Source organism: Pseudophryne corroboree, chromosome 1 (assembly GCF_028390025.1).
Source record: "Pseudophryne corroboree isolate aPseCor3 chromosome 1, aPseCor3.hap2, whole genome shotgun sequence".
In the NCBI taxonomy this organism is placed as follows: Eukaryota; Metazoa; Chordata; class Amphibia; order Anura; family Myobatrachidae; genus Pseudophryne; species Pseudophryne corroboree.
This window is the reverse complement of record NC_086444.1, coordinates 279161241-279177365: the sequence shown is the minus strand read 5'-3', so window position 1 is coordinate 279177365 and position 16125 is coordinate 279161241. Positions and strand designations below refer to the sequence as shown.

Sequence of the window (16125 nt, the reverse complement as noted above, 5' to 3'; positions counted from 1 at the left end):
GACTAGTGGCAACAGCTTCAGCGCGAGGTGGAAGTGGATCTTGATCTTTCCCTATTTTAACCTCCACATTTTTGTTCTCCATTTTTTAATGTGTGGAATTTTATGCCAGTATCAATAGCAATGGCCTACTACTATATTTACTGCGCACAACTGAAATGCACCACAGGTATGGATGGATAGTATACTTGACGACACAGAGGTAGGTACAGCAGTGGCCTTCCGTACTGCTATATATAGTATACTGGTGGTCACTGTGTCAGCAAACTGCAAAACTAAAATGCACCACAGGTATAGAATGTAGATGGATAGCATACTTAATGAATGGCGACACAGAGGTAGGTACAGCAGTGGCCTTCCATACCGTACTGCTATATATAGTATACTGGTTGTCACTGTGTCGGCAAACTGCAAAACTAAAATGCACCACAGGTATAGAATGTAGATGGATAGTATACTTAATGAATGACGACACAGAGGTAGGTACAGCAGTGGCCTTCCGTACCGTACTGCTATATATAGTATACTGGTGGTCACTGTGTCAGCAAACTGCAAAACAAAAATGCACCACAGGTATAGAATGTAGATGGATAGTATATTTAATGAATGACGACACAGAGGTAGGTACAGCAGTGGCCTTCCGTACTGCTATATATAGTATACTGGTGGTCACTGTGTCAGCAAACTGCAAAACTAAAATGCACCACAGGTATAGAATGTAGATGGATAGTATACTTAATGAATGACGACACAGAGGTAGGTACAGCAGTGGCCTTCCGTACTGCTATATATAGTATACTGGTGGTCACTGTGTCAGCAAACTGCAAAACTAAAATGCACCACAGGTTTAGAATGTAGATGGATAGTATACTTAATGAATGACGACACAGAGGTAGGTACAGCAGTGGCCTTCCGTACTGCTATATATAGTATACTGGTGGTCACTGTGTCAGCAAACTGCAAAACTAAAATACACCACAGGTATAGAATGTAGATGGATAGTATACTTAATGAATGACGACACAGAGGTAGGTACAGCAGTGGCCTACCGTACTGCTATATATAGTATACTGGTGGTCACTGTGTCAGCAAACTGCAAAACTAAAATGCACCACAGGTATAGAATGTAGATGGATAGTATACTTAATGAATGACGACACAGAGGTAGGTACAGCAGTGGCCTTCCGTACTGCTATATATAGTATACTGGTGGTCACTGTGTCAGCAAACTGCAAAACTAAAATGCACCACAGGTATAGAATGTAGATGAATAGTATACTTAATGAATGACGACACAGAGGTAGGTACAGCAGTGGCCTTCCGTACTGCTATATATAGTATACTGGTGGTCACTGTGTCAGCAAACTGCAAAACTAAAATGCACCACAGGTATAGAATGTAGATGGATAGTATACTTAATGAATGACGACACAGAGGTAGGTACAGCAGTGGCCTTCTGTACCGTACTGCTATATATAGTATACTGGTAGTCACTGTGTCAGCAAACTGCAAAACTAAAATGCACCACAGGTATAGAATGTAGATGGATAGTATACTTAATGAATGACGACACAGAGGTAGGTACAGCAGTGGCCTTCCGGACTGCTATATATAGTATACTGGTGGTCACTGTGTCAGCAAACTGCAAAACTAAAATGCACCACAGGTATAGAATGTAGATGGATAGTATACTTAATGAATGACGACACAGAGGTAGGTACAGCAGTGGCCTACTTTACCGTAATGCTATATATTATATACTGGTGATCACTGGTCAGCAAAACTCTGCACTGTACTCCTCCTATATAATATTATACTGGTGGTCCCCAGTCCCCACAATAAAGCAGCACACTGAGCACATATATGGAGTGTTTTTCAGGCAGACAACGTATACTGGTGGTCACTGTCAGCAAAACTCTGCACTGTACTCCTGCTTTATAATACAGCTGCTCCCCAGTCCCCACAATTAAGCAGTGTGAGCACAGATATATGCAGCACACTGAGCACAGATATGGAGCGTTTTTTTCAGGCAGAGAACGGATAATTAGTGGTCACTGATCAGCAAAACTCTGCACTGTACTCCTCCTATATACAGCTGCTCCCCAGCCCTCCGCACAATTAAGCAATAGTGCACAGCACAATCAAGTTCAACAATAACGGAGAGGACGCCAGCCACGTCCTCTCCCTAACATTTCCAATGCACGAGTGATAATGGCGGCGACGCGCGGCTGCTTATATAGAATCCGAATCTCGCGAGAATCCGACAGCGGGATGATGACGTTCGGGCGCGCTCGGGTTACCCGAGCCATACGGGAGAATCCGAGTATGGCTCGTATCCGTGTAAAAAGGGTGAAGTTCGGGGGGGGGTTCGGTTTCCGAGAAACCGAACCCGCTCATCACTAGACAATATTGACATGATTTGTCATATTGGAACGACAAATCGTGTATATCGTCTAGTGTGTATGCCTGATTGCGCGTTCCCGTGGGTTGCATGCAACATTTTCTGGTCGGTCATGCTGCACTGCCAATCAGGTGATATTGTGCAGTGTAATGAAGGACGGAACGAGATATAATTCCATCATTCATTACCCCAGCAGAGTGTATGGGCAATCTGGCATGGTCCGGTATGAAGAGAAATCGTCCTGACCATCGGCCCAATTGCCCGTCGTCCTAATGTGTAGCTGCCCTAAGTAAAAGATGTCCATATTTCATGTGGAGCGGAGTGGTGTGCCATACAACTGACCATCCAGTGACCATTTGGGTGCAGGTTGCTTTGCAAATGCAAGTGGTGCCAGTCTCTGTAGCGGTACACTACCATGATCTTCCCAGAGCTAAATGGAAACGACTGTCTTTTCACTGAAAAGATGGTGCTGCGCATGTGCATTTGTAGGTTCAGTGGCCATCTTGGTTAGGGAATGAAGCCTCCCTGTAGGAACCAATATGGAGTATGCGCATTGATCATTGTACCATACCTTATGCATCTACAGCATAAATGGCTCCTGACAGGCCTATAAGCGACTTGTCCAGGAGCAGCTCAGTCATATTTATGTTAACACTTCATACTGTAATTTGCCTGTGCTTACCCAGGTCTTTCCTCCGCTCTCCCACCTCCCTACGCGGGTGGAGTTGCAAGTGTCAGATGTATCCAAATCTGCATATAGACATTGCGCACACATTGTTTGTGAGCATGCGCAGTACAAATGTAATAGAAGCATGGTAAGACCTTCCCATCTTTCATCGCGTAGGCTGAGTGCACTGTACATGGGTGAGCTGCTGCCCACAGTCAGCAGATAAGCCTGATCCTTACAACATTTCTTGTAACGATCTGCAAAGGAGTACGCCCCAAAAGGGCGTAAAGCAGCACTCACAGACCTACAACCCAACAATACAAAACCATAGTTTTCTGTCAATGTTGCTCCAGAAAAATTGCCCACTACTTTGCGAATGTTTGCAGCACTACCTACAGAAAATGCAATAGACAGCAGGGTTTATATGTGTATACCAATGTTTTAACATGATTAAATTCAATCAAAAACTGAGATAGAGGCGGCAATAACCTTCCTTGTCGCATTAACTCCTTGCCAAATAACAAGTGTCATACTGTATATATGATGGACAAACGTGCAGTGTACTGGGGGAAAGCTGGAAATGTTTAAATTAACGGTAAAGAGCCAAGTCTGTTTGCTGTACTCAATGAGGACGCCGTCAGCCGTGCATCATATGCAGTTTTAAATTTGAACTGCAATGAAGCTGCGCTTTGGATGCACAGACTGAGCATTGCGGTGCACGGTACAGACTGATAAGGCACAAATATCCAAAAATATATAATAGCCTTACTGCTAGTACATTATGCTAAATCACATTTTGCTATACAGGCGGTTTTATGCTCCATAATCCTTCTCTTGGATAATAAATGTTTCACCTACAGTATGTTACATTTCTTTCCTCCAGGGGCAGTGACCAATGAGACTTCACTTTTTCTGTATGACTCTAAGGACCTCATTGACAACTATAGACTGAAGCATGACCCTGATTTCATCCCCACATTTTCTGTGAAGGAGGATCCAAGTGATGCATTGTTTGAGCAGACAGTAGCCTTGTGTGGCGACTATAAATTCTGCAGATTTGATGTCTTAACCACAAGAAGTCTAACAATCGGCAATTGCACCAAGATCGCACATGGAAATCACATAATGCTGGTAGACCATCTTCAACCAGGTAACTAAGTCACTTACTGTCTTTACAACCAACACTCCTATATGACTAAACTGAAGAACAAGTTAGGTTTTAATCAAGTTTATCACATCATTTGCTCAGATTAGCATTTTGTAGATAGTCACAGATAAATAAACTCCATTACAAATTTAGATCCCTTAATGTTTCTACAAATTATCTTCTTAATGGTACAGTCTGGGGAAATGAAAGCAGCAAATTATCACTCTTTCTGCAATTGCAAAGTATTGTTGTGTCCAGCCAACTATAATAAATGAGAAGATTTTAAACAGTCCCCCCACCCCATCCCCCTCCCATCACCATAGGCATGGAATCTACAATGTCAGCTGCGTTCTGCATGTGTGGAGTTTGTGTGATGTATTTATTTCCTACGTATACTCTTGAATTAAAGATTCAGTTGCTGTGTAAAACCAGGTTCACTTACAGAGAGTGGTCAGTTGTTAACACAGAAGAATGCAAGGGTTGATACTGAATTGGGAGCAAAGCAAGTAAATCAAGTTACTTTGCACTTTGTCAAAACCATGTTGCACTGCAGGTGGGGCAGATGTAAAATGTGCAGAGGGATTTACATCTGGCAGGGGTATGTTCTAGCTCAAGTCTAAATTGCAGAGTAAAAATAAAGCTGTCCAATACATGTGGGCTACATGCAAAAACAGACAGTATTTACACTGCATGGAAAATAGATTTATTTGCATCCACTGCATTGCAAATGTTTTGTCCAGCTGCAAAGTTACACCTTTTTTTATTTTTGCGTTGCTCCCAAGTCAGAATCAACCCCACTATGTGCGGAAGCCACTTGAAGGGTTCACTGAAGACCTATGTTATAGCATATGTACAGTTCCAATAATTGTTAAATGAAACAATGGATACTCTTATGACCTGAAATGTCCTCAGGCAATAAAATTCACCCCATACTTGTAGAGGCTAAATAAAATAAAATGTTGAGCTGAGGAAAATCTGGCTACAATGATGGGAACAATTAAGTTTCTTTAACATACAGACAATTATCTCTGTAACTGACTGACCTGTACTGTGCAAAAGTGACTTTTACTGTAGTTTTGCTTGAGACACTAACAAACCACTGTGTGTGTAAGCTGTCACTCTCACATGACTGCTGTTTATCTACTTGGACATTTATGTTGTGTAATTCTCTTCTCAGTGGCCAGCTTGGTTATTGGCATTGGACAGTGGGTTTCTTGGTATTCTGTACTTATTATAATATTCCTGGCATGCTGTTTGCACCAGAGTTGTAACTATTTTTTGTCTCGGACTAGGGAGGAGTCTCTGCCTAAACTTTGACCATCCCTGTCTACTGCCTGTGGTGACATCTTTTTTTTCTTATTCCTGTTGTCTCTGGATTTTATATTGTATTTCAATTATATTTCTGTTATGTTACTGACCTGGACTCGTTTTACTGACATCAACTTTAGTTCACTGTTATGTTGGATTGCTAGTAATCTAATGTCACTGGTCACCTCCGCAGCAGAGAAAACCTGATGACTGCCTAGCCAAAGGGTTCCTGGGTATATATAAGGCAAAAAATGCACTATGATCTCTTCCAAGTCATGAGAAGCTTTCACAAATGGTCTACAAAGTAAAGTCACAGTGTTGTGTTTTTTTTTAAGGTAATGAGGGGAGTTTGGGGGACTTCTGAGACCCAGAGCACCTGCCACAGAACCAAATAGCCTTACAGGTTTTTTTTATCAACGGTTGGAGAGAGATAAAGTGCCAACCTATCAATCAGTTACTGTCATTTTTCAAACACAGCCTGTAACATGACATTTAGAAGCTGATTGGTTTGTACTTTATCTTTCTCCATTTTATCTCCCTCCAAGCTCCCCCAAAATGTGTCCACATGCTCTAACATGGAGTGAGGATGTCATTCCATGATACAGCATTTGTAGAGTGCCTTTACTTTTTAATTGAAGAAGTTTGCTCACGTAATGAAATCGTTACAATACTTATTTTAAGGTGCCAAAAAATAAATAAAACAGTAATAGCACCTTACTCCTACCAATAATGTTAGTTTGGATGCATCAACAATCTAATAACCTTGAAAAAGAATTGTGAATTACGGTTTCCTTAAAAAAAACAAAAAACAACCGTAATAAAAACATATTCATGTAATTATTTTAATACAAAAATGACTATAAAATGTTCCTATCACTGAAAGCAATGCTACCTATTAAGACTCGTTGTCCTATTGATAGGACATACATTTGTGCACAACTTACTATTCATACATATTTGTGTACATATAGACCAAATGTCCTATGCATAGGACACATAATCATTTTGTAACTGGGGCCTGATTTGTAAAAATATTGGCATATTCATGTTTAGAATGATTGAGTAAAAGTATATCAATAAATATTTAGAAAATATAAATTTTTGCTTTATGGTTTTTGAGGGATTAATGTCACCTGTGTGTGGTGGTGGGGGACTTGCATAGACCTCTGTCATACCCTTAGATATGGACTGCTGTGATTTTCCAGTATATATATATATATATATATATATATATATAGATATATATATATATATATACATAGATATATATATATATATATACATAAAAACATGGAAGAAAGGCGGCACTCAAGCAGTCTTCATAGATAAAATGAATAGGTCAGCTTTAATAGACCGACATGTTTCGGGGCTCTACCCCTTCCTCAGGGCCTCAACGGTTGAGGCCCTGAGGAAGGGGTAGAGCCCCGAAACATGTCGGTCTATTAAAGCTGACCTATTCATTTCATCTATGAAGACTGCTTGAGTGCCGCCTTTATTACATGTTTTTCTATAGAGGATTTGTTCCCCTGGGAAGGCACCGCAGCATGCACATATTATAAGAGGAGTGCCGGGACTTTTGCACGCATATATATATATATATATATATATATATATATATATATATATATATATATATGATTAAAGTTACTATATTCAGTATATCACATACAGAGGTGACTGGAGTTTTACCTATTTGGGTGATGGTCTACTTATAGTTAAACATATATCTATATATATATATATCTATATATATATATATACAGTATGTAATGGGATTGTAATACTGAATTATTATTATTATTTATTTTTCAATCAAACTTGTATAAAAAATGTTTTTATCTTCAATAATTTATTGAATATATTCAAAATAGATAACTTGAAACATAAGTGGGAAGGGGATAAGGGAAGGTACAGAAAATAAGGGTAAAGGTGAGGAAGATACAATAGCCACATATATAAACAATGTCACAAAGTGTGATACAGAACAATAGCTAGAACGAATGAATATAGAACAAAACATGTAATAGTTCAAAAACATGAGATACTGTATATGCAGTAATAATTCAAAAGTATAAAGTGGAATAAGTTTAAAACATTTTAATATCACTTACTAGACAATGTAAATTACATGAATTACATTTATTTGAAAGAGCCATGCTTGGTTTTCCTTGATTACATGAATTCTCATTCACTTGTGTGATTCTTATAGTTTGTTTTGTGTGAAAAATATGTCTAGCATTTAACAATCTGGTGAAAAATTGAATATACACAGCAATATGCCTGTTCCATAACTGCTTGTTTTAGTACCCAGTTATGTAGCTTCAAAGTGATGTCCATACCTCCATGTCTCCATATAGACACGGAAGGAATGGTGTAACAACCTGGTACTTTATAAGATAGAACAATAATATAAAGACTCGGAGGCATGGAATTGGCAGTATATACATTTGTTAGCTATTTATTTCAGACATATTAAGAATATTAAAACACGTTTACAAAAACTAAAGTAAGATGGCAAAGATAGAATGACGATAATCAGCTCAACTAACAACATTCAGTGCTTACTAATACTGCCAAAGGTGCACAAAAACCAAAATTCTTAGCAGCTACCAACAGTAGGTATCTGCTCAACCTTCTAACACAGGCATTGCCAACATGTCTCTCCAGCTGTTGTGACACTACAAGTCCCAGTCTGCCCTTCTACACTTTTGCTATTAGGAAATGCTAAAACTGTGGCAGAACAAACATGAGTACCCACTCGGTAGGGTGATGATGCAGCCTCCGTCAGGGTGGTCCAGCAATCAAACAAGTAAACGAAAGTTAGTGCATCCAAAACCATCACATTAATCAACATTCTTTCCCGCTTTACAAACAGCTAACGACAAACACCACCACCACAGCAACACAATTTGAGGAGGGAGATACAGAGATGCTTTGTATCAGCCCACAAGGACTCCATATTCCAAATAAAATGTACACGCCCTCTAACTATCATAGGACAAACCAATCACATGGTGTCTCACAAGACAGTCGCCAGACTTTAGGCTTAACCCACTCCGCTCTCATGCAATTGCTCAGTTTCTCATATTTCACACAACAAAGGGTAAATTAGAAATAATTATGGGATTTGTCAGATTGTCAATAGAAGATAAACCTGATAGAAACCACTGCTATTTTTGTACTGTATTTATTATGTACTGTATTTAATGTGCAGATTAATAATCCTATGTTCTCTCTCAGTGATCTCATGTGGTTGGCTTGCTCCACCAGTGAATGGGTTAAAGAATGGAACTACTTATGTGAACGGTTCCGTCATCACATTTAGCTGCAACAGTGGTTTTGAGTTAACTGGTTCTAGGCAGCGGATGTGCCTGTCTGATGGGACTTGGTCTGGAGATCCAGCTCAGTGTGTTCTAGGTATGAGCAGAACTGTTTGAAATTTATAGCTGAAATATCAGTTGTAGGAAGTAAAAAATTAAATGTCTTCTTTGTTTCTCTGTTATTGCTTTTGTTTAATTGGATATATATTTTTATATTTTATATATTTATATTGGTTATATATATTTTTTCTTTAGCTGCTGACATGACTGAATGCAAAGCAGCAACACACACATATTCATGTTATTTTGATTCCTTCTGCTATATGTGCTACTATTCAAAGGCATCTTATAGCATCAATGCCCAAGCATTTTATGATTTTATGTGTAAGATAATAAACCGCATATTTCTTTATTTCATGCATAATCTCTCTCTCACTTCTACTCTATGTCTTTGCTTGTCTCCACACTGTCTGATCCAACACTAGCAGTAACCCTTTCCTGCTTCAGTGTAAAACAAATTACATATGGTACATTCTCATCTTAACAGTGACAGATCTGCTTCATGTCCCATAAGTTAGAGTGTGAAGAAATTTGCATATACAGTTCTATTGTGTATCTGCTGTATATAGGTGCATTTGTTATTGGCTTAGTGGTTTCCTTCCATATCACTGTGTTGCAAACAGGGATTATCACTGCTTCATAAATAGATCATATAAGATATGGGCTCAAATGTATCAATCCTTGGATAGAGATAAATTGCACAGTGATAGTACCAGCCAAACAGTTCCTAACTGCCATGTTACAGACTGTGTTTGAAAAATGCCAGTTAGGAGCTGATTGGTTATTACTTTATCATCATGCAATTTATCATTCTCCAAGGCTTGATAAATCTGGGCCATGGTGTGTAAAAGAAAAATAAGTACACCAGTTATGTCATGTTTTAAAATTAATTTCTCTCTATCATATAGGAGTTGGAAAATGCTCAGGTAAATGTGGGCAGGTTCTCGAGGAATGCTCCTGCCATGTAACCTGTGAGAACCTGAAAACCTGCTGTTCAGATTACCGCACATTCTGTGTCCGCATTTCACCACAGTCTGGTCTGGTAATGGGAGGACGGGATTTCGTCATTCTGGATGGGCTCTTCAATAACGTCTCAGATGTGAAATGCAGGTATGTGAGGGATGTGCACTGTAAGCAAGATATAAACATCTCTGATCCTTTGCTTATAGTTCCATCACATTTGCCCTTTAATGTCATTCCTTACATTTGGTCAGGAGGCCTGATGTGCATAGTCAATAAGCTCCCTACCCATTATGCTGTACACATGTATATCACATGTACAGATGGAGCACATAACTTCTAGTTGTATGGTGTGGTCAACTGGCTATGTTAGGTGAATGTACCAGATCACCCCCTCCTTACATTCAATGGCAGCGGGATTAACGCAAATTATAGAAACCACACTATTTTGCTGGCAATTAAACACACATAAACATAGATATACAGTAGATAAATATGTACTGTATTTAAATATATTTATGGAGGAATCTCAAACACATTTTTCCATGTATGGAATATGCTTCATTGAGAATGAGCGTAATATAAATGTTTCTAAACCAGATTTAATTAAGGACCTTGCATAGTAGCTGGGCCAAAACAGATCTCCAGCTGGATATCTAACATCAAACATTTTGACTCCAGCTAAAAATCAAAGAATTTTTTTTTTCCCCTCGGACTGTTGTTAGAAATGTTTATGATGTTGCCCATTGTCTACAACTGATTTTGAAGATGTGAGTCTCCGTACTGTATTTAAGATAAGCAGTCTATACTCTATGGTTTTGTTTGTTATGGCTCGAGAGCCCTGCACATATCAAGGTACACACCTGCTCCACGATAGTTCTCCATACCTCAGCACCCTGTGCTTTTAGTACATGTGATGTAATTACATCAGGAGTAGGAAGTTGGGCACCCACGTGTCCTACAGACTTGCTTTGAGTCTCTCCAACAGCACAGTTCCCTCCCAGGCACCTACAAGTCACAGGCAGATGCCACTAGAGCAGTCACACACAGAATATAGGCATGCTGCATATAATTTTAATCAACAGAAGCCGCATGTGCATCATATTGCATTACTTTGTGACTAAGATGCATTTTCACAGGGAAGAGATACTCAGCGTTATGTGTGACGTGACTTGTAGTGCATGGAGCTAAAATGTAAGAGGGCACATCTGTACCTTCTTTATTAAGTAAAATGCTTTTGGTTTTCTCCTAAAATAAATATTACTTGGTATAATCTCATGTATGGCTTAAATTAAAGTTTTAGGAGTCAAGAAATCAGAGCAGATAAAATAGATAACAAAAGGCAAATAGCTAAGGACAGTAAAACAAACCCTAAAAATTTCTTTAAGTATATAAACGGTAAAAGATTAAAAAAGGAGAATATAGGACCTCTAATAGGAGAGTCATCAGAATTGATAAATGATGAAAAACAAAAAGCAGAAATATTGAACACATTTTTTTTCATCAGTATTTACTAGAGAGGACCAGAGGGTGGAGGTAGTGAATAACATAAGTAAATGACAGTGTACCGTTGCTGAGTACTTTTTTGAGTGAGGCAGTAGTCCGTGAGAGACTATACAAAATTAAGATCAATAAATCCCCTGGTCTAGATGGTCTACACCCAAGGGTTCTAATGGAGCTATACTCAGAACTAGCAAGGCCTTTATACTTTATTTTCTCTGATTCAATTCAATCAGGGCATGATACCTAATGACTGGCGTATTGCAGAGGTAGTCCCAATATTTAAAAAGGGAATAAAAACTCATCTTGGTAACTATAGACCAGTTAGCTTGACATCTATAGTGGGGAAAATATTGGAAAGAATATTACGGGATTGCATATAGGAGTACTTGGATACCTCCAATATTGTTAATAGAAATCGGCATAGTTTTGTAAGGAACAGGTCATGCAAAGAAATGTAATTAGCTTCTACGAGAAAGTGAGTGACAATCTTAACCGCGGAAACGCAGTTGATGTGGTCTATTTAGATTTTGCTAAAGCCTTTTGATATAGTGCCTCACATGAGGCTGATTTTCAAACTAAGAGAACTCGACCTAGGAAACACTATTTGTACTTGGATAAGTCACCATCTAGTTCCAGTCCAGTTCACTCTCCAGTTCCAGTTTCCTGTACAATAAAGTTATTTTCAGTTCTATACATGCCTTCAGTCAATCCACACACCTTTAGCTACCCACGCCTACCCAAGCCAGATCCATCCCTCAGGCAGGACATTACAGTTATTAAGTTGTCAATGAGTTGGATATAACTGTCAACATATTATAATTAATTAGTAGTTTAGTAACTCTTCCAACACACCCATGAGGTGGCTGCCCATTGTAAGTTTTGTTTTTGGAGTGTCTCCAGTAGCCCTGCTCACCAGCTTTTCTTTCTGTTCAGTTTTATAATCACTTTTCTATTGCTACAGTAGATGGGTTTAAAGTTTTCCTTCTGTTATCAGTATTGCTATACCAAGGCTTTTGGGTACCCAACATTTTTTGTCTTCCCACCTATGTTTCTCTCAGTTATGTTAGTTCATTCATTTATGGTTCTGATTTATGATGATTTCAGTCAGTTATTACAGTTCATTAAAGTTTTCATCAAAATCCATCCAGTGGAAGACCCAGAACAGGCTCCCTGTGTCAAAGGTCTGGCCAGCGTACACCAACGGAAGTTCAGGCTGGGACCCCAACAATTATTATGTCTTCTGGGATCCACTGTTACCACTATGTGAAGTTTTCTTCCAAGTCCATCTAGTATAAAGCCCAGAACAGGATCCCTGGGTCAAGTTATGCCCAGCACATTCCGCCGTGAGGTCAGACCAGGAACCCAACACCCATAAAAAAAGGCAGAGATCCACTTCATGTTGGTTTCATCCCAATCAGTGCATGGGTGTCCCAATGCATAACTGGACAGACAAACAAACATACCAATTAATTTTATATACAAGATACTGTACATTGAAGTATACTCTACATATCAGCAGAACATACAGTATGTTAATTGATCCAACTACTTCCTTGTAGAATGAAAATACACTGTGCATAAGGAGATTCCTGAAGTATTTATGTCTTTGTGACTTGCGCATTGGCTGGTGAACACTAGGGACAAATTGTGGAGATATTGAGTCCAGAGTCTGCAGAAGCGCAGAGAAGAAGATCAGGAAACAGCAGCTGTCATAAAACAGAGAGAGTCATTATCCTGTTTAGAGTTATCTTGAGATAGCTTGAAGATCTGGAGAAAAGAGTCCAGAGTGAGATCTCCTGACAGGAAGAGCACACTGTACTTCCAGTCTTTGATCAGATCCAACAGTTGAGGGGCAGAGAAAACATGATGAACTGGTCTATGATGTAGGAGATCTAAATGTTAATCTCATCTCAGGGACAATACATAAAGGAATATATGATGTAATAACTGTTGATACTTGTAGCCTACTGGAGTGTTCACAATATGGTGCACAGAAGATGTGAAAGTCCTTAACCAGGTAACTTGGTGGTAAACAGGGTAACAGGTTATGCAGGAACACAGTGGTGGTGCAGTGGTTAACAGCAGTGGTATACAGATGTATCCACATACACCTTTCCTAAAATCAAGCCACATGGCCCCATTTGGCGTGCCATGGACTCTGCCATGTAGCCACACCTTGTGATTTTTCTTAATATATGCTACTTTAATCTGCTGCTTGATGCACACTCTTTTGATGCAAAAAAAATGTGAATCCATCCAGTCGCTCAGTTTGGTAGAGTGTCTTCGTTGAGCTAAGTATCTCATGCCATATGACAAAAAAGGAAAACTGTTTGTGGACACATCATCAAACACAGGCAAATGCAGGTATTAGAGGGTAAATTTACTAAGATGGGAGTTCTAATTAAGATGGGATGTTGCCTATCGCAACCAATCAGATTCCAGGTATTATCTTCTAGAAGGTGCTAGATAAATGAGAACTAGAATCTGATTGGTTGCTGCTGGCAACATCCCATCTTAAATAGAACACCCCCCATCTCAGTACATTTACCCCTAGCTGTCTTATCTCAGGAACCAAGAATTGTGCCGCACTGTGCAACACCTCCCTGCAGACTATGTGTGACAGTGTTCTCAGAAGAAGCATAGAGGAGCACTACTCTCTTAACCTTTAATAAAGTCCACTCCACTTCAGCGGTACACAGTTTGTTGGTGACATTTCTCCTTGAGCATTTTGTGGTTCACAGAAAATAAAACCCACAAACTCCTCACAATATTTCCTAGGTGTTTTTCTTTTGGTTCTGCAATTGGGCATACACCTATGGCAATGAGGTTTGTCCCGAAATCTGGCATGAATAACACATCTTGGATGTTGATAACTGGTTTCACCCTTTATGTTCAGCTGCACAGTGACTGTCCTGACTTTTGTGGCAGAAAGGACTTTGGGGTCTATGTACTAAACCTTGTGGAGAGTAGATGGAGATAAAGTACCAGCCAATCTGCTCCTAACTGCCATGTTACAAGTTGTGCTTGAAAAATGTCTGTTAGGAGCTGGTTGGTTGGTACTTTATCACCATACTCTTTATCTATCTCCAAGACTTAGTACATAGACCCCTTTCTCTCCAAACCCTGTGACTGTTACAGGGTCTTACGTGCTCAGTGACGTAAACCACTGTTGATTGCAACTCAAATGACTTGTGGCTCCTGACTTCATGTACCAGCTAAAAGACTTGTGGCTCCTGACTTCATGACCATCTGTTACATTTAAAGTTGACTCGTTGTTTTTATCCTGCTCCTTTTGCTGCGCACCACTTGCATCTCATTTGGAGTATTTATGTCCCACATACGAAAGACTTGTACTCAGGCTTTTTAGCCATATTGTCGTTTTTGAGTAAAGCAAAACTCTTCGCATTGATCTCAGCCAGTATGCATTCTTGTAAGTGCAGCAGTTAAGCCCACACAATCTCCGTTGATAGCTTAATTGCACATCATTCTAATGGTGGGTACACACTGATATAGCTGCAGATCAGTTGATCTGCATATATATTTATGGACGGATCAGGCAGTGTGCTGTGCATACACACTGCCCGATCTGTCGATATAATGGTAGATATATTGCCCGTCGGCTGTGCTGCAGGGCCGATGCAATATGTCTGTGAATGACAGAGTTCACAGACATATTGCCCGTACACACTGGCCGACGGACCCGTGATATATCGGCCATTCAATAGAACGGCCGATATATTGGCCAGTGTGTACGGGCCTTAAAGCCAACACTAAAATTGAATTCAGGTATTAAATTCTGTAGCATTGCCATTGCTACTTCCTCTTCATCCACCTGGACTTCTACAAATTTTTGCATGCAATCAGCTTGAAACTGTATAATGTATGCGTCAGACTTATTCTATTCATGAGACACTTATCTTTATATACTGCTTCCAGGGCTTTCCACGTGTCTTGTTCTGACACTTTCCTATGAATTATGGAATTATGAATTATTGAATATATATGTTGCTCTGCAACTAGGCCTATGGTCCCCATGGCTGTATCCAATTCATCAGGATTTGGATTCTCACCTGGATTAACAGCTGCATCTTTACAGCGAACATGATGTAGTTCTCTGAACATCTCAGTTTGGAGAAACACATGCTTGCAGCTGCACTGTGCATTTTTGTGTTTGTGCTGCTCAAACTTTTCTGTTTACGTCACACTTAGGGCACTGAGGTGCATGGGCCCATAACCTATTGATATTTGTAGCCAATTGGGGTGTGATCACAGTAGTGTTCAAAGCAGAAATGGGAGTGACTGTTAGGCCACTCAGAGAACCCTTAACCAGGTAACTGGGTTTATTGGTAAACAGCAGGGTAACAGGTAATGCAATAACATAATAAATAACAGCCAAACCCAACAAGACTCAAGCAATAGCAGTATATTGGAATAGGACTGAATCAATTAGGGGTGAAGAGGGTGCAATTCTGTTTCAGCGGTGTATAAATACCGGCAACGGCAGCAGAACTTACCCCCCTACGTCTGATCTCACCCTGGACTCGCTGATTTTTGTACGCAGCCCTGGCATATAGCCGCACTTAGTCGCGGGGGCGAGAACATCGCACACAATTGAACTGATCCCAAGTTGTCACTGACCTGAACATTAGTTGAATAATGTGTCCCATCAAAAGGATAATCATTTTTTTTTCAACGGGCTATCTTGCACTTAGCACTTAATCGAGATTACATCATTTAAAAATGTTTATGGATCTTTGGCTGC

The 16125-nt window shown here is 39.7% G+C and overlaps 1 protein-coding gene across 7 annotated transcripts in view; it reads left to right on the top strand.

Moving 5' to 3' along the window:
• Nucleotides 1–16125, top strand: part of SUSD2 (sushi domain containing 2) — a 384956-nt gene that overhangs the window by 166267 nt on the left and 202564 nt on the right. For all 7 annotated transcript variants that reach the window (XM_063964306.1, XM_063964301.1, XM_063964300.1 and 4 more), the window contains 3 exons: nt 3949–4215; nt 8761–8937; nt 9809–10010. In XM_063964306.1, coding sequence (XP_063820376.1) covers nt 3949–4215; nt 8761–8937; nt 9809–10010 — 646 coding nt within the window. The remainder of the gene's footprint in view (nt 1–3948; nt 4216–8760; nt 8938–9808; nt 10011–16125) is intronic.